The 23,649-nt window shown below is 39.0% G+C and overlaps 1 protein-coding gene across 3 annotated transcripts in view; it reads right to left on the bottom strand.

Moving 5' to 3' along the window:
• The window catches only part of LOC127618600 (zinc finger protein 704-like), a 110,011-nt gene that overhangs the window by 4,343 nt on the left and 82,019 nt on the right, over positions 1-23,649 (bottom strand). For 2 of the 3 annotated variants that reach the window (XM_052091165.1, XM_052091166.1), the window contains exons 5-7: positions 9,270-9,370; positions 2,447-2,693; positions 1,322-1,429 (exon numbers count right to left, since the gene is read on the bottom strand). In XM_052091165.1, coding sequence (XP_051947125.1) covers positions 1,322-1,429; positions 2,447-2,693; positions 9,270-9,370 — 456 coding nt within the window. The remainder of the gene's footprint in view (positions 1-1,321; positions 1,430-2,446; positions 2,694-9,269; positions 9,371-23,649) is intronic. The other variant, XM_052091167.1, reaches the window with a different exon arrangement.

Raw genomic sequence — 23,649 nt, 5'->3', positions numbered from 1 at the left:
CCAGTGAAGGAACAACAGAACGATAGCATTGTTTCGGACTGCACATGAAACGGTGATTTTTTGCATGTGCACTAGGGGATTTAAGAGTTTTCATACATTTTATTGTGGATGAGCAACTTTTGCTTGTAAATGGCAGTGTGGATGGAGAGCGTTACAAAACTGCAGTTTTCAAATGTATCTGGATTAATGATTACGTAGACTCAGAGTTTATAAATGCATTACCCAAATGCCGTCAGTATTGTGCGAGTCCAAATATTTTTTCCTGTTATTTTTAAATCTTTTTTATTTATTACATTTTTTTAATGAATGCATATTAAATACATTTATTTTCCCCCTTTTTTAAACCATTCTTGGTAAGGTTTGTAAATAAATCAAAATACAAATTTTACGTATGTCTCATAAATCATATTTTAATTTACAAGTAATAATTACTGTTTTTTTGTGGGTTAGAGTACTCAGCATCAAAATTACTCGAAAAAGCCCATCCCTACTCACAAACTACTTAAATAAATACATAAATAAATGAATATTTTGACATCAAATCAAACTATATTGTTTTTATTCTTTAAATCGATCATTTTATTTTTCCATCGTTTTTAATTTAATTATGTAATTCACAATGCTTCATGGGATTTTAGTTAATTCCATCATTACAGACGGTAAGTACACAGTCATGTACCTTTCTCTTTTTGTCCGATTTTAATATAATATTTTCTTTAATTCACAGTTTAGAGTGCAATTCACCTCAGAGCTGGTTGGTTTGGTTCATGGCTTACAACTCTTTCATGAGTGATTTTATGAAATCCCTATGGTAAAAAAATAAATGGGAAAAATACCAAAGCGCTGAAAAAGGGGACAGGCACAGATGGGAATACTTTTTTTAAATTTTTTATAAACAACTGATACTGTACTATAACCAAATAAATCAACTTTTGGCTATAATTAAAAAATAACTATTGATTATAAGTGTCAACCAAAATGTCTATTTAGGAACATCCCTAATAACATATATGCTCAAAACTAGTTCATATTTAAAGAAGTCTTTTTGACAAGTAAAAGAACTCTTTAACTGTCAACTTAGTAAACCAGTTATTTTCTGTCAAGTGTTATGCAAAAGCATCTGAAACAGGAAACCAGAAGCCAAGCAAGTGCAACTTCTGAAAAGTCCCCAACAGACAGAGAAAGACAAAAGAGATGCAAAGAACAAGGCTTACAGGATGACACCTCTGTGAACTTTGTCAGTTAGATCTGTATATTTTAGAAGGTGCCAAACATTCACTTTACTTCTGACAAAAAGAAAGAAAGGAAGAAACCATCTCACCAGTGGGCCTTTAAATATGACAGGAGGTGACTGCCAGGATACACTAATGCTGTCCTCACTGTGAGGTGGCTCAGAGGGCATGCTGGGAATGCTGACAGAGGTTGTAGCCTGAAAAACATTGTGTGTGTGTGTGTGTGTGTGTGTGTGTGTGTGTGTGTGTGTGTGTGTGTGTGTGTGTGTGTGTGTAAAAGGCCATATTAGCAAAGCCACGCAGAGACAGAAATAGAGAAAACAGTGTTAAGCACAACCTCAACCCAATTGATTTTCCCCTCAGCCAAGAAGAGCTGTCCCAAAAACAAAAAACCATGAGAAGCTAGTGGCTGCAAAAGTATTACAAACAGGCTGGTTAAAACAGATTGTGTCAGCAGCGAAGGGGAAATAATCTATCGAACCTGGTTCTGAAATCAGGTCTTTTCCCAACCTCTTAAGTCAAGGGTACATTGCATTAATCCCAAAAACATCAACAAATCGGATTCCAGCAATTAAACAGAAATATATGTATCCAGTGGTCTAGGCAGGATATTTAACAGAATCCTAGAAGTTAAATAGTTTAACCTTTGCCTGTTTTAGAGATGGACAGCAAGACAACTACTGTTAATATTCACACACTATTATTCTGATGTTATCATTCTTGCCCCAGTTTGTTTCCCTAATTCCCATTTGTTAAATATATAATTAATTTAAATCCATATTTCCATTATATTACTTTACATGGCTTAATTACCCAGCTTAATTATTTGCTTAAATAAGTTCCAAAATATTTGGTGAGTCATTACTTTTTATTTAATTTTTTTTTATATATAAAGCTTTGTTGACTCTACCTCAAAGGAGAGAAAGAGTGCATTACTGACTAATACAGGGTCTTGTGTTTCTAAAGTAAACACACATGCAATCAAACAGTATTATAAAGCCTTGCTGTAGAGAGTCACTGGAGACTTCATCACAATCCAAATATCTCTAAGCCATAATATAATATGAGTGTTCCACTATTTGTAGATGTAATTAACCAAAACAGAGCCTGTGTTTGAAAATGAATTAGTATTTTATAAGACTGTGACCTGGATTGTGTTCAAGATTGGAGATAATTTTCATATTATGTTGCCTGGTATGTTAGGATAATGTTACCTGGTAAGCGTGGTCAGTGCGGATGTGGCACAGCGCCGATGGTGCTGATTGGCTGAGAGGGGTGTGAGCGGGCTCGGATCGAGGCGTATCACAGGTCAGGACAGGGAAGACAGGGGGTGGCCCGGATGTAGTGGGTGAGGTGGGTGTGAGACTGGACAGCCCATCCGAAAGTGTGTCCATGTTCACCTCGATTTCAGAGTAGTAAAAATCTTCCTCACCATCACTGTAGTCAGAGTCTCCATTTCGACTGAAAACACGAACACACACATATAAAACTAAATGTTATATTTTTGGAGGAGTGATATTTTTTATTTGGGGAATCTCACAAATCGAATTATGGAAACAAATCGAATTATCTTTGCTTTTATGCCAAAAAATAAAAAAGTTATATATTTACTGTACATTTTGTGACAATTTTACAGTATTGAGAATTAAAATTTTTTTCTTCTATTATGGCAATTAGAATTTAGGATAAAATAGGCTTAATTTTCACAAAAATTATTTTGCAATGAAAATAAATAAATAATTTTTATTATATTTTTAAATAAGAAATATGACCCGGACATTCCTTGAAAGTTCTACAGTATTGAGAATTAGTTTTTTTTTTATTATTTTATTTTTTTTTACAGTAATTATAATTTAGGAGAAAATATGCTTAATTGTCACAAAAATAATTTCAAAATGCAAAATAAAAATAATAATAAAGGTCCTACAATTAGGCTCCATTTCCTTTATTTAAAATTGAATTACTAATTACATTTTCTAAAAATAAATATTATCAGGAAATTTCATATACATTTTATGGTAATGTGAATGAGATTTTTGATATTCAAGTAATGATAATTTGGGGGAAATGGCTTAATTGTCACAAAAATAATTTCACAATACAAAAATTGACATTTTATATTATTAAGTTTTTGTAATAAAAAATATGACCCATACATTTATTGACAGTTTTACAGTAATGAGAATTATACTTTTTTTTAAATGTATTAAATTATCACAAAAATAATGTTGCAATGCAAAAAATGTCAATAAATTTTCTTTATATAAAATGTAATTTCTAATTTAATTAGAGGGAGCTTGGACAAGGTGGGAGGGTCCACTGGAGAGGAAGATCTCCTGGACTGATATCTGGCAGGTAGAACCCCAGCGGAACAAGCTCATGGTCCAAGCTGTGTATGATGTCTTACCTAGACCAGCAAATCTCCACGTCTGGGGCAAGTGTGGTTCTCCAGCATGTCCTCTGTGCCCCAGAAAAGGTTCACTCCAGCACATCCTCAGCAGCTGCCCAACAGCTTTGGGGGAGGGCCGCTACACTGGCGACATGACCAAGTACTAAAGACAGTTGAAGAGGCCATCTCCAAAGCCGTAGCCAACAACTAGCATGTACATGGTCAGAGGAATATTGACTTTGTCAGCCCAGTCACAGCCCAGATCAGTAGCCTGTTTGCTCACCTCTTCGTCAAACTGGGAGCTGCTAGTCGACTTGGGGAGGCAGCTCAAGTTCCCAGACCACGTTATGGCAACTTTGTTGAGGCCAGAAGAACTCCTGATAGAGCTGACAGTTTCCTGGGAGGACCGAATAGAAGAGGCAAATGAGCGGAACTGGTTCAAGTACCAGGAGCTGGTTGATCAGTGTCGGAGGAGAGGCTGGAAAGCATGCTGAGCCCATTGAAGTGGGGTGTAGAGGCTTTGCTGGCTGCTCACTGTGCAAGGTCTACACTCTAATTGGCATCACTTGGGCTTCAAAAAGGAAAGCCATCAAATCTACCATGGAGGCTGAAGAGAGGGCCTCCAGATTGCTTTAGATCTGGACGCGTGATCCGTGGGCCAATCCGGTTTGATCCGTGGGCCAATGCTACTGGGACACAAGCAGCAGGGTTTGATCAACCCTGGCTGGATCGCCTGAGCGAGGGTTTATGATGGTGAAAGACCCAAAAAAACAGATGACCTCAGGAATATTCATGAGGATGTGTCCCAGCGCATCCTAGGATGCATCTTTGAATCATTCAAACTGGCTCAGCCGGTGACACCCAGGAACTGGCTGGTGACCACCGAAATCAAATTGGTGACAACTGGAGAGACAGTCGACAGCTCGGAAAGATGCCAACCGGGACAGAAAGGGGTAGCATCCCAACTTGCATTTTCCGTGAGGAAGAACCCAACAGAGCTACAGATCGACTCACAGAGACATACCCCCAGGGGAGAAAGAGGGGTGTGGGGGTGTGCGGGGAGGGTGTGCACCACAATATGACAGACCTAACGATGAAGACCTTGGCAAATGGATTATCGACAGCAGAATCTGAAAGGTGCATTTGTGGCAAGATCTGTAAGAACGAGCGCAGCCTTAAAATTCATCAGACCTGAATGAAATGCTTGGCGCAACGGAGAGCAGTACAGTGCACAGGATCCACTCCTGGTGAGACGAAGGCGACACCCCACAGAGCCCAGAAACACCAAGCACTAAGCCCTCTGGCTCTCAGCAGAGTAGTTCAGCAGCCAACACAAAGACTGGTGCCACTGGCAAGACAGTTCATGGTAGCAACTGAGGAGGAGAAACCAACACTGGCTGAGCTTCGTAACATCATTAGGAGGAAGCTCATGTCCCTGCGCAGAGCAGAATGGCATAGGAGGGGGAGGAGAGAGAGAGAGTCAGGAAGCGGAGTGCATTTATAGCTGATCCATTTGAATTTTAAAAGCAGCTGATAGGGCAGAAGCATAGCAGCTGTCTTGCCTGCTCTAAGGAAGAGGTAGAACACTTCCTGCACAACACCCTGAGTGACCCTAATAGAGAGCAAGAGCTAGGGCATCTGAAAGCCCTTTTGGACATACCATCTCCCACGTTGGAGTTCAACACCAGAGAGCCCACCTGGATGGAATTGCAGGAGGTGTTAAGGCAGCTAGAGCCAGCTCCACTCCAGGACCCAGTGAAGTACCCTATAAAGTGTACAAGCGCTGCCCAGAACTCCTTAGAATCCTCTGGAAAAGCCTGCAAGTGATTTGGCGCAAGGGCGTGGTAGCGGACCAGTGGAAGCAGGCGGAGGGTGTCTGGATACCTAAGGAAGAGAACTCAACCAAGCTGGAACAGTTCTGATCCATCTCGCTTCTCAGAAGGATGACAAACCTCCTCCTAAAGATTCCCTACCTCGATACAGAAAGTTGGCATTCTTGGAGATCCAGGGTGCCTAAAACACACCAGAGTTCTCTTCTGATCAGGGAGGTGCTTGAAGGGATGGGAGACCTGGTTGTGCTTTGGCTTGACCTCGCCAATGCATACGGCTCAATACCCCACAAGCTGGTTGAGACTACCTTGGACAGACATCGTTTTTACATGTTGGTGAAAAGGAGTAATCCACACATTTGAACACAAAAAAATCAAGATTCATTCTATAGGACTGAAAATCCATGTCTCTCCGTGCATATGTCTCATCATTATCTCTCTCTGTGCACCGTAGACTGTTTCAAATGCATGCACTCCCCTAAAGGGACAGATCGCTAGATTTATTCCCACTGTAAAAAAAAGAAGCACATTTTCTCTCATTAATTCGCCTTTAGAGATGAAGCGCCGAATGACACGTAATAAACTTTATTAAACCCCGGTTATACATTTGCCTGGAAATCACGAACTGCTCAGTATCCAAAATGTAAGTATACATTTAATGTTTCAAAACGTAAACATTAATTCAACATGATAATGGGTTTTGATATGAAAAGAAGCAAGATCACTATGGCTATTAGGATATTATTATCAGAACTGTTTAGCTGCAGGGTGAAGATCAATATTCAAAACAGTCTACTTCATACCATCCTCATGAAACACCAGTTACATTTCTCATTTCTGGAGCATACAGGTATTTTTATTTTTGTGCTTTGTGAATCAGGATGTGTTGGTCTTTAGGTTGTCTGATTTCATGTTATATACACATTCTTAATTCACAGATTAAGCCTAATATCCCCCTAATGTATAGTACATGCAACAACTGATTTGGAAGTCTCTTCTCTGGGATTCATATGTTTATTACATTCAGCCAATAATCACATCTTTAAACTCTTAAAATCTTTGATCCTTTGTGTGATTACACTAAACATGGCCAAAAGTTGCATGACATTTACATTTACATTTACATTTATTCATTTGGCAGACTCTTTTATCCAAAGCGACTTACAAAAGAGGAAGAACATCAGCGAATCATCTTAGGGAGACAGTGGTACAAAAAGTGCCATATTACAAAGTTTCACTATCATCAGAATAGTATACAAAACAGATTTAAGTGCAACAAGAAATGTAAATAATTTTTTTTTTTTTAGTGACCGGTTAAGTGCTTTTGGAAAAGATGTGTTTTTAGCCGTTTTTTGAAGATAGAGAGTGAGTTAGCTTCCCGGATTGAGTTGGGAAGGTCATTCCACCACCGTGGTATGATGAAACTGAAAGTCCGGGAAAGTGTTTTGGTGCCTCTTTGTTTTGGTACAACAAGGCGACGTTCCTTAGCCGACCGCAGGCTTCTGGTGGGAACGTAGCTCTGCATAAATGTTTTTAGGTATGCTGGAGCAGACCCAGTGACTGTTTTATATGCCAGCATCAGGGCCTTGAATTTAGTACGTGCATGAACCGGCAGCCAGTGGAGAGAGACAAAGAGTGGTGTAACGTGCTCTTTTAGGTTCATTAAAGACCAGACGTGCTGCTGCATTCTGGATCATTTGGAGAGGTCTAATAGCACATGCAGGAAGGCCTGCAATGAGAGCTTTACAGTAGTCCAGTCTAGTTATGACAAGGGACTGAACGAGCAGTTGTGTGGCATGTACAGAGAGGAAGGGTCTTATCTTCCTGATATTGTAGAGTGTAAATCTACATGATCTTGCAGTTTTTGAAATGTGGTCTGTGAAACTGCATGACAGTATGACTAAACGGGTGACCGAAAACCCATCATCTGCACAACAGAACTCTTTGCTTAAAAACACAAGTGTAAATGGCAGGACGGCTGAGGTTAATATGATGCATTTATGACTTTATATCTGTACCGCGCTTATATGGGATTACATAAGGCATAAATCATATCTTGCAAATTCTATATGTGATTAATTTTGTTGGGACATTGTCTTAAAAACATAATATATATAAAAAATAATTATTTTCGGACAAATTTTTAAAGCCATGATGGTAAAAACAGCTCTTTATCATTTTTTGTGTTGGGGCCAGTGAAATTTTTGGCAGGGCCAGTAAAAATCTGAAGCACTGGCCTGACCAGGCCAGTAGAAAAAATCCTTAGCGTTGAGCCCTGGTGTATGCTGAAAGACCCGAAACACCCGATGACCTCAGGAACTTCACTGAGGATGTGTCCCATCGTATCCTAGGTTGTATCTTTGAATCTTTGAATCAATTAGAGAAAAAAAAAATACTAATTACTCATGTAATATTCATGAAATTCCCTGATTTATATGCAAAATTCAGTGCTTGGCTAAACATAACTATTACCAACAGCTCTAGATTATATTTATAACTATTATATACATTTTATATGATATATTTATATTATATTTATGTTATACTATTATATTTATTTTTATATCTATAATTTATTACAACCCCATACAAAGACATGAAGCATGAATCTGTTTGTGGAATGGATTACACACAAAGAAACATCCTGTTTAATAGTTAAAGGATAATATTTAGGGCTGTTAGCCAAGAGATTTGACTCTCAGGAGGGGTGTTCAATGACCTAGAGAGTTAGTGAGTCCTTAAGTATCCTTGGTCAAGTAGCAAGCCGATGAAAAACGTCTGCTGATTAGCAATCATAAACATCATCTCTTACAGATAGTCAAGCAACCAGCAGGGGGCATCAGTGCCAACATCATAACTGAAGCTTATATTTGCTTGGTAAGGTCACATAGCAACATGAGGCTATAAAAACACCCTTACTACAGCCATCAGAATGTGATTCCCTCTCTACCTCCTGTTATGGTGCTGAGTAAGGGAAGAGGACACTAGTGCTGTCCCATCTTTAGAGGCTGGCAATGATAAATTGCACCCTTCAAAAGAATCAAAATCTTTCTCCACTCACAAATCAGTTCAACTTTAAAAAGGTTGCATACAAGTTAAGCTGTCAATTACCACAGAAACGTATTTCCACTCATACCTCAGTTTCATATAACAAACAACCTAAAAGGAATTGTTCACCCAAAAATTAAACTTCTCTTATCATTTACACACTCTTATGCCTTCCCAGGTGTATGACTTTCTTTCTTCAGCAGAACACAAACAAAGATTTTTAGAAGAATTTATCCACTCTTTTGGTCAATACAATGCAAGTGAATGAGTGCCTAAATTTTGAAGCTCCAAAAACCATAGGCCAGCATAAAAGTAATCCGTACGACTCAAGTGGTTAAATCAATGTTTTCACAAGTGATTTGAGAAGTGTGGGCACCCATTTTGGCACCCATTCACTTACTTGCATTGTATGGATCTACAGAGCTGAAATATACTTCTAAAAATCTTGAAAGAAAGTCATACATCTGGGATGAGTAAATTATGAGAATTTACATTTTTGGATGAACTATTCCTTTAACTTTATGGTGGCTTCCTAGATTTCCACTGTATTTAAATAGAAATATCCCTTTAACTTCTTAATGTTGTAGTTGTTGCTGTTTTAAAAAAAAGATCCTTTGTGTCATCTGCATAATTTTACGGTGTTTTCCTGATTTTGAACTGCCAGCTGGATCACAAATTGGATGGCACACTTGCCCACCTGTCTCTTGTATTTTTTTGCCAGGAGGACAATCGTGTCCACCTGTCTCTGGTGTTGGTGTGATTGGCACTTACCCCAGGTGGATGGTGCGGATGTGACGCTGGATCCCTGAGGAGGTGCTGAGGACTTTTTCACAGTTCTTCCACAGACACTTAAACATCACCTTTATAGAGTTCTGAAACAAACAAATACCAGATCTTAAGGAAATTCCACTGGTTGCAGGCAGCAAAAGATTGGTGTTAAAGATTTTTGGCTTTGAGCTGCATTAATGTTGCTTCAGAGCGTCTTTGCCATTGTCCTGGCACTCAGCATGGAACGTGTTTTCTGCTGGATATGTAAGAGAATTAACACATAACGCAAAAACAATCTTTCTTTCCAGTGTAAAAGTGGCATCAATTGGAAAAATTGATGTGATGCAAGAAATAAGTCCAATCACAATTCTGTATGCAAATAGTACAAAGACGAAATCATTGAGTGCAATTAAAAGCACAGTAAAAATTTACTTTGCAAGAAATCTGAGTTTACATGAGATTTGAAATAATCTGATTATTCTCTGCTTTTGACGCCAAAACATGAACGGACATGCACACAACAATTGCATAATCGGATAAGCCAGAAAGAATGGTAGTAAAGGTGTTTACATGCAAAACCATATCAGTGTAATTGGTAAAAATCTACCTGGGTTGATACATTTTTCCTTAAACAGATTTCCTTCATTGGGGTACGGTAATAAACAATTTAAGGTATAGGGGTGGGCAATATGAACAAAATCTTATATCACAATAACACAATATATCGCGATATAGTAATTTTGTTCTGGATCAAAAGAATTAAAAATAGGTTTATATTAAATAACCATATTGTAATGTTTATTTTTATTTTTTTTGATTCCTTCAATGAATTAAATACTTTTAATTAGTTAGTTTGACATTTACATTTGAAGTCAGAAGTTTACATACACCTTATACATTTAAACACATTTTTTCACAATTCCTGACATTTAATCGTAGAAAACATTCCCTTTTAGGTCAGTTAGGATCACTACTTTATTTTAAGAATGTGAAATGTCAGAATAATAGTAGAGAGAATAATTTATATCAGCTTTTATTTCTTTCATCACATTCCCAGTGGTTCAGAAGTTTACATACACTGTGTTAGCATTTGGTGGCATTGCCTTAAAATAGTTTAACTTGGATCAAATGTTTTGGGAAGCCTTCCACAAGCTTCTCACAATACGTTGCTAGACGTTTGGCACATTCCTCCAGACAGAACTGGTGTAACTGAGGTTTGTAGGCCTCCTTGCTCGCACACCCTTTTTCAGTTCTGCCCACACATTCTCTATCGGGTTGAGGTCAGGGCTTTGTGATGGCCACTCCAATACCTTGACTTTGTTGTCCTTAAGCCATTTTGTCATAAATTTGGAGGTATGCTTGGGGTCATTGTCCATTTGGAAGACCGATTTGTGACTGAGCTAAATCTTCCTGGCTGATGTCTTGATCTGTTGCTTCAATATATCAACATCATTTTCCTTCCTCGTGATGCCATCTATTCTATGACGTGCACCAGTCCCTCCTGTAGCAAAGCACCCCACAACCTGATGCTGCCACCCCAGTGCTTCACGGTTGGGATGGTGTTCCTCAGCTTGCAAGCCTCACCCATTTTCCTCCAAACATAACGATGGTCATTATGATGGTTTTGGAGCAGTGTCCTCTTCCTTGCCCACTGATAAATACACAGACGCCCTACACATGGGTATTTACATATTGCGATTTACATGATAAATCAAAATCTCTATCGACTGACAATTTATATCATCACCACGATATTTATCATCATGTCGCCCAGTCATATTAAGGAATTTACAAGATCACACATGTTGCGGCTTATTAGCCATAATCGGTGTAGAAGCGTGCATGTAAACACGCTCACTGTCAGAATCTGAACAGCAAACATTTTCAAATGGCAAAGATTTTTCAAACTTGAATCATATATATATTTTTAAAAGAAATGTATATACAAACAAAAATAAATTTATAAATTAAAATATATATATACATAAAAATAAATAGCACACCCAAGTCTGAAATGATCTACAGCACAAAATGTTTTAAAATGTATTAAAGCTGGGGGGCCTGGGTAGCTCAGCGAGTATTGACGCTTAGTACCACCCCTGGAGTCATGAGTTAGAATCCAGGGCGTGTCAACCAGGCTGCCTAAGCAACCAAATTAGCCCAGTTGCTAGGGTGGGTAGAGTCACATGGGGCAACCTCCTCGTGGTCGGTATAATATGGTTCTCGCTCTCGGTGGGGCGCAGACAGGGCAGAGTAAAGCAGTGCGGTGTTAAGTGGTGCGGAGTTAAGCGGTGTCTTCTCGGTAAGTTGCTAACTAGTTTGTGAAATACATATTGGAAAGTTAATAAACAATGACCCCATCATTTTCCCTTTTCAATATAACTAATAAAATGTCAACCCTGTCCCTGACAGCCATGTCGCTCATGTTTATCACATCTTTTTGCTATGTTAGCCAGCTATGGTTTGTCAGTGCAGTCAGTAACATAGCAGATTGAAAGGTAAACATCAGAGCATCTTTTTGCAGCTCAACAGACAACGGTGCTGTGGTGGATTGTGTTTGTTGAGTGTTGATCTCATGCTACGTTGTTACCTAGTTGGTGAGACGCAATGCCAGAAAGTAAATCAAGTCCATCTTTTACTCTCCATGACAACAAGCTTACAGCTAACTAGCTAACCACGTAGCTACTTTCATTGCTTTTCAGCTGAATGGAAGCAAATGTGTAAACATGTATTCACCAAATTTTTTTGTTCAGGATTCACAGTTTGGTACCCCCTTCAACCGGACAATTCCAGACATTGCATTTACAAAATGTAATATTTAAAAGTCTGGTTTTCCACCATTGAAAGTTTCCCCTGAACTTGTATAACAGAATATAGTGTAACATCTGCCGCTTTTATCGCTTGTCTCGGCAGGTGTAAATGCTTCTTGTTTTACAACCTGCCCCTAATGGCAGTATTAAAATAGTCAGCATTTGACTGATCCTAAACAGTAATACTGATGTTTATTTAGCTATTTATTTTATTTTTATTTATTATTTATTTTAATGGTAAGCATTTGACTGATACTAAACATACAGTAATGATGTTTATTTAGCTATTTATTATATTTGAATTTATTATTTATTTTAATGGTCAGCATTTGACTGATACTAAACAGTAATACTGATTTTTTTTTAATCTATTTACTTTATTTGAATGTATTATTTATTTAAATGGAGAGCAAATGACTGATACTGAACATACAGTACTGGTGTTTATTTAGCTATTTATTGTGTTTAAATGTATTCTTTATTTGAATGGTCAGCATTTGACTGATACTAAACATACAGTACTGATTTTTTGTTTGCTATTTATTGTATTTTTATTTATTCTTTATTTTCTCAGTGTTCATTTCTAGAATTTGATGGCAATGTACTGTATACAAATAGTGTCAAATATTCTTTAAAAAATTTAAGAAAGCAACCTTCTGAGTACATTTGCATAGTCATATTGGTGCAAAATCGGTGCACAATAGAAAAGGTCTGTTTTCATTTCAGCTCAAAAATAATCTATATCAGCCACCATATCGGTAATCAGTTAGTTTCCCCCCTCTAAAATCTGTATCGTATCGGTCGAGCTCTAACAGAAATAATTGTTGTGACGTTGCATGAAGATGTCGAAACAATGAGTGGTGGTGGTGTAGTGGTCTAAAGCACATAACTGGTAAACTGGTAATCAGAATATCACTGGTTTGATCCCCACAGCCACCCCCATTGTGTCCTTGAGCAAGGCACTTAACTCCAGGTTGCTCCGGGGGGATTGTCCCTGTGATAAGTGCTCTGTAAGTCACTTTGGATAAAAGCGTCTGCCAAATGCATAAATGTAAATGTAATTCTATGATGAATGCGTGCCATAATGAATTTTTTTTTTGCCAGGTAGTGTATATTCTGATCAAAGCCACTCTTAGTGGGGGCCTGGGTAGCTCAGCAAGTAAAGACACTGACTACCACACCTGGAGTCACAAGTTCGAATCAGATTAAGTCTCTCCGAATTTTGCAAAATAAATCAAAAAGAAAAATAAAATAAGCCAATGGTAGTAAAGACCACGGAATTGAGAGATCAAACGGAGTATAGTATAAAGAGGTCTGCACTATTTGCAGAAAAAGAGGTTTAATTTAAGGAAAAGCCTCATATGTATATGCAGCAGAAATTCTCTATAGCCCACGACTGGCCCAATTTATGAAACAACTATTAGAGCACTTCAGAAAGAAAATTAAGCTGCCAGGTGAGAGCATTTGTCTGTAGTGTGGGAAATTCACACCTCCTGCACTGTATTCATGCTGTTCTGACACTTTGACTGTCTTTTGTTTCCTTTTTTTCTCTAAAATATATGTGTTTATCACACATGCAAAGCTTCTTCACTTCTACAGGTGATCAAAGCAACGAATCATTCTCTCACAGTGTTTTGTTCTCTTAACACATTGTTTAGTTATAGCTGAAAATTGGCGATAGTGTGTCTGAAATTAGTTATATAGAAATTAGTAGTGCTTGGTAAGACAAAAAAATAGAATTTTTCATCTAATATTTGCTGTTTACAACACTATCAGTAAGGTTTAGGTTTAGGGTAGGGCGGTATTAACCCTAACATGATAGAGCATTAACCTACAATTAATGCATTATCTGTTTAAGAAAAAAATGTATTAGTTTTTAGCACCACTCTGTGGAGATGTGACCATTGAACTGCCGTGATACGTTTAAGGAACCGCTTCATTTTGCAGACATGTCAACACAGTCACAATATTGTCATGAGTTCAGGCTGGCTATTACTTTTTTTCTAAACGATCAGACCAGTTTAGACAGGTGAACAAAAAAACATGCACAAAAAAAATTTAAAAATCATATAGACTTGAGTTGAAGGACAAACTATCATAGAATATCATAGAGACTTGAGGGGGGGACTTTTGACATGGGCCAGAAAGCAATTTATTATCATTATTTCTGATAAACTCACCATGAATTTAACCTGTGAGAAAAAAAAATAGCACATTAACTCTAAGACTAAACCATGCCTGGACATGTTCATTGCTGTCATTAGAGAGAATGAGTGGGTGTGTGTCTACACACACACATACAAAACAAGCAAATACTTGCAGCGGTTAACAAGGCCGAGGATATTAACCCTTACTAGACATTTCCACAGATTACAAAAACCTGCAATACATTTCCTAGGTCATTTCTGTTATGCAATACATTTTCATGCCCCCATGTGTATGTTTTAAAAAGGGATAGTTCAACCAAAAATGAACATTCATTTATTTACATTTACATTATTTAAAACTCCCCCTTTTCTCCCCAATTTGGAATGCCCAATTCCCAATGCGCTCGATGTCCTCGTGGTGCCGTAGTGACTTGCCTCAATCCAGGTGGATTCAAACTTGTGACTCAAAGGGTGGTAGGAACATTCATTTATTATTTACTCACCCATCTTGTTTTTAAACCAATATGACTTTTTTTTCTGAACACAAAGTAAAAAAAGAAAAAGTTGTTCTCAGTGATATCATACAATGGCATTGGAAGGTGACCACCTCTTCAAGTTTAAAAAGGACACCAAAGTATAATTCAGAAGTCTAATAAATAATTTCATGAAGGCATACAATAAGGTTTGATGTGAAATAAACTGAAATCTAATTGATTATTTATGAAAATGTTGACTGACCGTTGCTCTACTCTCCACATTCATGAGAGTGCACAAGAGCATTTCTATGACCGGCCTTATCTGTATAAACTAGAGTATCAAATGAAAAATCTAACTGAGAGAGAGACTGAAGAGCTGCACATACACAAAGAAGCCAAAGTAAGACAAAGAGTACATGAGACCATAGTGTTTTGGTGGTTTTGGATGTTTCACTTACCAAAAGTGAAGTGGAATAATTGGAGAGAAAGGTAGAGGTCTTCTCCATTCTGAACTGGTGTATGTGTGACAAAACTGAAGAGAGCAAAACCTCAGCAAAACAGTCGGTAGGTGTGACATGCTTGGCCAAAATCAATTAGTTTTTAACCAGATAGTGAGATGCTGGCTTCAATATACTGTTATGACAATGTTTTTTTTTGACCAGTTCCGGCTCACAGTGGATAGGGCTGCATGGTTCGATGCCGAAAATAGAAACCCAGAATTTCCCTTTGCTCATTGTGGCTGGTTAGGACAAAAACTCTGATTAACATAGAAAAGATAACATTTATTGCATGTAATTTGCAGTCTGGTTAGGCCTTCAGCCTCCTCTATCTCTCTGTTTGATTTCTGAGCACTCTGGTACAAACAAATATGGCTGGACATAGAAATGCATCTCCTCTTTGATTTGTGGTGGGTGAGCACGAGACAGACACAGTGGGTGTGGCGTCAAGCCTTGGAGAGGCATTTATAAAGTATCCGGGGGTAGTGTTCATAACAAAGGGGGACATCTGAGGAGCATCCTCGTGGTGAGACAGGGCTTCGTGAAGGATAGGGTAGTGTCCATGAAATGGCCCAAGGAATGAGCTGGGTCCGTCGGCCACTCACACTCCCCTCCAGGGTCCATGGCACGAGGGGCTGTGACATCCTTGGAGGCCTGACTTCCCAGGCCCGCAGCAGGTAAGAGGGGAAGGCGGCACGGCCTCTAGCCTGTCGGTTGCGACGTGAGCTGTTCTCCCCCGGCGACTCATCTACCTGGCCCGGGGGTCCGAGGAGCGGGTCCGGTGGTGCATCCACTCATCTGAACCCTTCCAGCTCTGGTCCCGGGAAGCCAAGGATGCCAGTGTGTGCACACATGGAAATTTGAAGCCAGCTCCCCAAGAAGAGGTGCGCTCTGCATTTTAAAGACAGCGGTAATGAAGCATTATTCTCAACAGGTCTGTCAAAACGAGTCTTATTAATTATGCACCTCTTCTCTCTCTTCTGCCCAACTCCCATCGTGAGCCTGGCTGAAGGGCGGCCTTAAGAGGCGGGGTGACGATGACAAGCCGGAGGGGCGGATCATTCCGCCACAGACTTCAAACTCTTTAGTAAGTTCTGTTCTCTGGTTTGTGAGTTGTTTTTTGTTTTTAATATCTTTGTGGTGGTTGATTGTACAACACAAGTGAGTTCATAACTGCTGCTCTTGTGCAGTCTCATGAATGCCCACAGGAGAGCAACAATCAGACAAAATAATCAATTCGATTTCAGGTTTCTCATCAAATCTTATCGTATGCCTTCAGAACAAGACATGGGTTGCATACAATAATTTATTAGACTTATTTATTGTACTTATGCTTCCTTTTGAAGTTTGAAGAGGTGGCTACCATCCATTTCAATTGTATTACATCAGTGAGCAGAATTTTCTTTCAAAATGTCTCCATTTGTTTACCGAAAAAGAAAGAAAGTCATATTGGTTTAGAAGAACACAAGACTGAGTAAATAACTAATTAAATAATTTGGTCACACTTCATATTAGGTGGCCGTAACTACTATTGCTGCTACTGAGGTTGAGGTGAGGGTAGATTTAGGAGTAAGGGTAGGATTAGGGTTAGAATTAGGGGTTAGAGTTATGTTTTGGGGTAAGGGTTGGGTTGGGTAATGTTAACAGTGTAACTACAAATGTAATAAAAGGCAGATATTATAATCGTAATAACAATTCAACAACATGTATGTACATAACAACTGCATTGTATCAAATGGTTAAGTACATAGTAGTTAAGGTCACCAAATATAAAGTGGGTCCTATAATTTTTGGATGAACTATCCCTTTAATATACTGGATAAAATATTAAACTTTTAAAGATTGAAATGATATTAGTTATTTTTATTCAATCACAATAATGCAATCAAGTGAGCACAGGGAAGAATTATGAATCTTTTCACTACTTTGACTTGAGTGGACTGCCATTTTTCCTTTGTTAATCCAGTGTTTCCCAAACTTTTTTGCTGTAAGTACCCCCACAGCACCATCAGTAAGGCTCAAGTACCCCTTCATAGACAGAAAACCAAAGATGTGTGAACAATTCTTAATTTCCATCTGCCTTTATGAATGAAAAGTCAGCTTTCTCAACATTACGTTGGAATCAGGTCAAGGAACTAAACATATTAGCCAACAATAAGCCAAAAATCATTTTATTTTAGGCTTCAAAGTCCAAAGACGCAAAGTTATACATTTAAAATAAATGCATAATTCTTGTTGCATGTGGCAATCCCTGACTTAAAAGATGATTCAATGTTAAAATACCTATACCAGTTTGTAAAGGTATCAATGGAAAGTTCCTCTACAGTCGACCTTTATCCCTCGGAGGCTTAATTAGCCTAATACGGGACCGGGTGTGTAGGATCACGACCCGGCCCCGCCCTCCGCCCTGCCAAATTCCTCCCTCGTTCTCTCAGGCTGGGGAGCCCCCGGCCTGACGTACACCCCCCCCCCCCCTTTCCCTGGGGAGGGCGTGCTTTAAGTCTAGTCTGCCGGCAGGTCATCCTAGAGCCCGAAGCCATTTGTTTTGAGAATAATGGCTGGCTGATGAAGTTATTGGCTGGCTAGCCGGCTCAGCCAAAACCTAAATGGCTGCTGCAGCCGCCAAACTTTTCATAGCTGCAAATGGCTGAAGCTGCCACTTCATGTCTACAGATGTCTATGTTATACTGATTTACTAGATCTCAATATTTCCAAGCAATGCATGGCTTACACTTTATTTCTACAAAATGCAATACAATGTAATAAATCAAACACCAGATTTTACTTTCACAACGTATGTACATATTTGCTATAGTGCTAGGCGCATTCAATAGCCACTGTAACGTTAGTGAATAATGTCCCTGATGCTGTGTAAGAATGCACACTTGTCAAACTTCACGGAGTAACGTTATGCATATATTTATGACATGTACAGTAATTCGCTGTTCAACTTTATAGTTAAGGCGAGACACTACGGTTGAATAGGGTAAAATTTTTAACTAGCAGATATCACCATGAAACTTTCCCAGTTGATTAGTTACATTAAGATGAGAAAAAAATGTATTACAAGTTTTCTTTAATTTAATGTTTAAATATGCAAATTAGGCAATATCTAATTAAATATGTGCTAATTTGCATATATTTAAAAAAACGAAATCTGAGTATTGGATAAAGCCAGGTTAAAAATATTTTTTTCATTGTGTTCACATATTAGATGGGAAAAAAATTATAGAGGGATTTATGGATATCTACTTTTGTTATCCTGTAAATCAGAATATAATGATTTTCGCCATGTTTTTTGAATAAAATGTTATTTATATCAGGCTAGGAATAATATATTTACAAATCCCTCTGTAAATGTCTTCATAATATAACTAGGTACTACTGAAGTGGAGATTTCGGACTTGGAGTATGAGAGAAAGGTTATTTTGAGAAAACGGGCTTTAAAGATTTATCATCAGCCAATGAGATCGCGCATTCTGTCTTTTTACTTTCCACGATTGGTTGCTGATAAAAAGGAAATGACCATATTTGGATCCAACAGGATTGTACAGAAGAGAGAGTTTCCTAACGGTGCATGTGATGAGAGGGTGAGTGGCGGCAGAGATCGCGGAGAAGTATGTTGATTAAGAACGCAAACTTTTGTTGAATTTATGAGAAATCTACAGGCGCTAAACAGGCGAAGTGTAGTAAATGTGTATTTCAGACTTTTTTCACCACAAGTCTGAAAGAAGACATGTTATTGAAGACAAATATCCAAAAATCTCAAAATTGACCAGTAAAAAAAAAAAGCGATGTTTTTGCCTGCCGTGTCTCGCCTTAATATAAACACACACTGTTATCAGTATTATTTTGGACAAAGTTTTGCACATTTCACTTCAATGTACACTGAAGCATGCGTCGTGAATTAGCAATGTGGAAGCGGTTGTTTGTTACTGCAGTAATATCACGTTCAGTGCTATAAATCTCTCCGTTCCAGAATATTTGGTTCATAACATCAATCTTTGATTCAGGTGTTTGTGCAACCGTGCCCTGAAGATTTAACAAAAGTCTGGGTAGGCCTAAGTTAAAAAAAAAGTAAGTAGGAATTAGGAAAGTATGTGAGAAGTGAGATCAAAATTACCTTGCTTGCTTCTTTCCGCCATTTCACCTCAGTCGCGAGAAAAAATGCATCAGCTTCTTCTGAGCGGAAAAGCGAGCAATTTTAATTGGTCGATCAATTCACTGTGAGTCTGTGTATTGTAGCAACGAGCACAAGACTATGCTGTTATGAATCCAGTGGGAAAATAGATCTCGTGTATTGTTTATATATTTCGTGTGTGTATGTCACTATGTGATAGAATTATTATTTGATGCAAATAATTCTAGCCGGCTCAGCCAAACTTTATCAGATGGCGGCTCAATTTGGCTTACGAAATTATTGGCTGGCGGCGGCTGAAATTCTAAATGGCGCAAATGGCGGCGCCTTCGGGGTCTAGGTCATCCCCATCTACCTGGACGAGTGAGGGGACAAGGGGAGGGAAACAGAAATAATAAAAATGGGGGGTTCCTCGGCCACTCCTCCACCCTCTATCGGACGACAGCCGTGCCTCTCCAGGCGGATCAGAGGCAGTCCTCCAGCCCCTGGCGGACGGAATACCCCGCCGCGTTCTCGGGGACAGAAGGGGTCTCCCCCGCCCCTGGCAGCGGTTCTCTCGCTCCAGGCGGTCTGCAGTGAGCCCCTCCCCGCTCGTGGTCGGCGGTCTTAAACCCCGCCACATTTCAGCGGCTGGTGGGAAACTCCTCCGCCCCTGGCAGCGGCCCTGACTGCTCCAGGCGGTCGTTTAGGAGCCCCTTCTCCCCTCGCAGTCGGCAGCCATCGTCCTCTTTCAGGCAGCTGGGCTCCTCGTCCCCCGGCAGATGGCCGCGGCTGCTCCGTTGGGGTGGACGGTAGTGAAGAGAACTCTACTACGACGTATCCCTCCTCCTTCCCGGGCTTCGGCACCAGTGTAAAGGTATCCATGGAAAGGAGGAGGCGAGAACCGGCTTGACGATATAAATAATGGTTTAATGATAAACTTAAAAGAAGACACAAACACACACAAGACGAACATGTCCGTTCTCTCGATCTCTCTCTCCCGCACGATCCTCTGCAGTCGACCTTTATCCCTCGGAGGCTTAATTAGCCTAATACGGGACCGGGTGTGTAGGATCACGACCCGGCCCCGCCCTCCGCCTTGCCACACAGTTTAATATGCAGAAAACTATAAGTATGGTAAGCCATTCACAAGTTGACTTCCCAAACTATGTAAACACTGTGACTCTGTGACACTATTAAAACATTTGTTTCTGCAATCCATCTCAAGTAAACTTCTGGTTTGTGGTGGGATTATCTGCTTTTTCGCCTTATAGAGCTGTTCAGTTTGTAGTCCAAAAACCCGGAAAATAATTCGCCATGGGTTCCCTCGAGATTTTCCTATGGGAATTTATAATGGATTTTTTAACTTATGTGTAAAATAAGGTCTGTGGTAACCATTACATAATGATACATGGACGTTTTGTTCTACAAAATAAATGACACACCAACAATGTTTTAATTTTATTTTTTAAACATGGCAGCTTCAAAATTCACATTTGATGATGAAAGTGACTTAAAGACTTACATTTTGGTGTGTTCTGCACACAAAGCTATTATATGAATACTTGGTATATAGAACACAAGCAGACATGGACAACTTTACAATGTTTTTGTCCTTTTGGTGACACTATTCTGTTGTATGGCAGGAGCAAAATAAATACTGTACAAAAATGTATCCTTCTGAAAAAATAACAGCATACAGGTTTGGAACAACATGAGGGTAAGTAAATGATGTCAGAATTTTCATTTTTGGGGTGAACTTTCCCTTTAAAGTCTATAGCCCCTTTCACACAGAGATCCCAGCATTAATCCCAGGAAAAGTCGGGAACGGTTTTGGGACTGCAAAATTTGTTCATTCACATTGCAAGAGCTTTCCCATAATCAGTGCTCGCATTCACAACAATATAAAGACCAAAGTGACATCTAATGAACAGTGTCTTAAGTTTACTGAGAACTGTGTCTCTTCTCTCGAGAAGCCGGCTCTTTCATCCTCTTGTAAACAAATATATTGGGTCTGGTAAACTGACGATTAATTTAATCTTCTGCGCGGATGGCGAGTAGCTCACTGGTAGGGAGCTTTGCATGAAAGACAATTTTATTGATTATATTCTGGCATTGAGGTCAACTTTTATAAAAAGCTCATAAGATAATTTTTGTTTTGTTTGATGTTCGTTTTTTTTGTGTTATTGGCTGCTGTCTACCAACTGAAATGTCTCCCAAGGACAATAAAAATTTTAATTGAAAGTGAAAGTGCTAACTGTCAAACAAACAAACAAACAAAATTCAGGTATTAAGGTGAATTGCAATATTATTAATATAAAATTTTTAAAAACTAATAATTTTCAATGATACTGCACTGCAACCGTTTATTTGTGTATTCAATTCAGTGATCGCATTTGTAACTTAGTTTGGTTCTAAATGGGCTAAAAATAAAGAAAACTACACCGACAATCTATCCTTTTATCCTCAGACTTTAACATTTATTACAATAAAAAAGGATTAGGCTATTCATTTGCTGTTTATTTATTGGTGGTTTTTTTTTGTGTCTTTTTTTGACTGGCACTGCCATTTTTTTCTGTATGCCTTAAAAGCACTTTACAAATACAATGTATTAGTATTATACACATTGTATGTATTGCACTGCGATTAGGCATTGAGAAGAATGGAGGCAAATGTCATATTTTCAATCATGATTTCTACAAGCTGTAAAATTGAAAATATAAGCTAATGAGTTGGAAAAAAGCAATAAATTGATTTTCTGTATCTTTATTTTCTGTTCTTGACCTTTATAGGGTTAAAAGAATAAATGTACAGCCGTGGCCAAAAGTATTGGCATGTTGCTATGGTATACTGGAAAACAATGATAAGCATTTCACAAGTTTTAAAGGCTTTTATTGGCAAAAAAAAGTCAATATTTACAGTGTTGACCCTTGTTCTTCATAACCTCTGCAATTCGCTCTGGCATGCTGGATATCAGCTTCTGGGCCAAATCCTGACTGATGGCGATCCATTCTTGCCTTACTAGTGCCTGGAGTTGAGCACAATTTGTGGGCTTCTGCTTGTCCACTCACCTTTTGAGGATTGACCACAGGTTCTCTATGGGATTAAGATTCGGGGAGTTGCCTGGCCACGGATCAAAAATTTCATTATCACTTCATTATCACTCTTGCCTTGTGACACGGTGCTCCATCATGCTGAAAAATGCACAGATCATCACCAAATTTCTCCTGGATTGTTGGGAGAAGTTGCTCTTGCAGGACGTTTTGATACCATTCTTTATTCATGGCAGTGTTTTTGGGCAGAATTGTGAGAGGGCCCACTCCCTTGGATGAAAAGCAAACCCACACATGGATGGTCTTAGGATGCTTCACTGTTGGCACAACACAGGACTCATGGTAGCGTTCACCTTTTCTTCTCCGGACTACTGATTTTCCAGATGTCCCAAACAGTCGGAAGGGGGCTTCAGAGAAAATATCTTTGCATCAGTCTTCTGCTGTCCAATTCTTGCACTTCCTGCAAAATTTCAGTCTGTCCTTGATGTTTTCTTGGAGAGAAGTGGCTTCTTTGCTGCCCTTCATGACACCAAGCCATTGTCCAAAAGTCTTCACCTCACTGTGTGTGCAGATGCACTCACACCAACCTGCTACCAATATTGTGCAAGCTCTGCACTGGTGGTGACACGATTCCGTAGCTGACACCTCAGGAAGAGATGGTCCTGGCTCTTGCTGGACACTCTGGAACGTCCTGAAGCCTTCTTCACTGCAGTTGAACCTCTCTCCTTGAAGTTCTTGATAATCCAGTAAATAGTTCTTTCAGGTCCAATATTCTTTGCAGCAATTTCCTTGCATGTGAGGCCATTTTGATGCAAAGCGATGATGGCTGCACATCTTTCTTTAGAGGTAAACGTTGCTAACAAGAACACAATGACTGGAAGCCCTTCTTCCCTCCTTTTATAGCAATCAGTCTGCTCTTATAATCCAATCAGAATGATAGAGTGATTTCACCTGACTAGTACTCGTTCACACTTTCCCAGGTGCTGCTGATATGATTAGTGAAATTATGTTAGCTGGTCATTTTGTGCCAGGACCAAAAAACTGTGAAATTTGGGTTTTTGTGATATAAAATCTAAAATGCATCTGATCACTCTGCACAATAATCTAAAAACAATGTGAATCAACACCATAACAACTGAAGCAGAAGAATTTGCGAAACACAACATTTATTTCACTGCCAATACTTATGAGGAAACGTCTGGCCTGTTGTAAGGTTGCAAGCCCTGTGTCATCTAAAAAGTTATATTGAGTCATTATAAAACTGGTAAAAGTGTATCTGTTTG

This window comes from Xyrauchen texanus, chromosome 25, assembly GCF_025860055.1.
Source record: "Xyrauchen texanus isolate HMW12.3.18 chromosome 25, RBS_HiC_50CHRs, whole genome shotgun sequence".
Classification (NCBI taxonomy): Eukaryota; Metazoa; Chordata; class Actinopteri; order Cypriniformes; family Catostomidae; genus Xyrauchen; species Xyrauchen texanus.
Note: the sequence above shows the minus strand (reverse complement) of the source record. Positions and strands in the feature narration are given on the sequence as shown.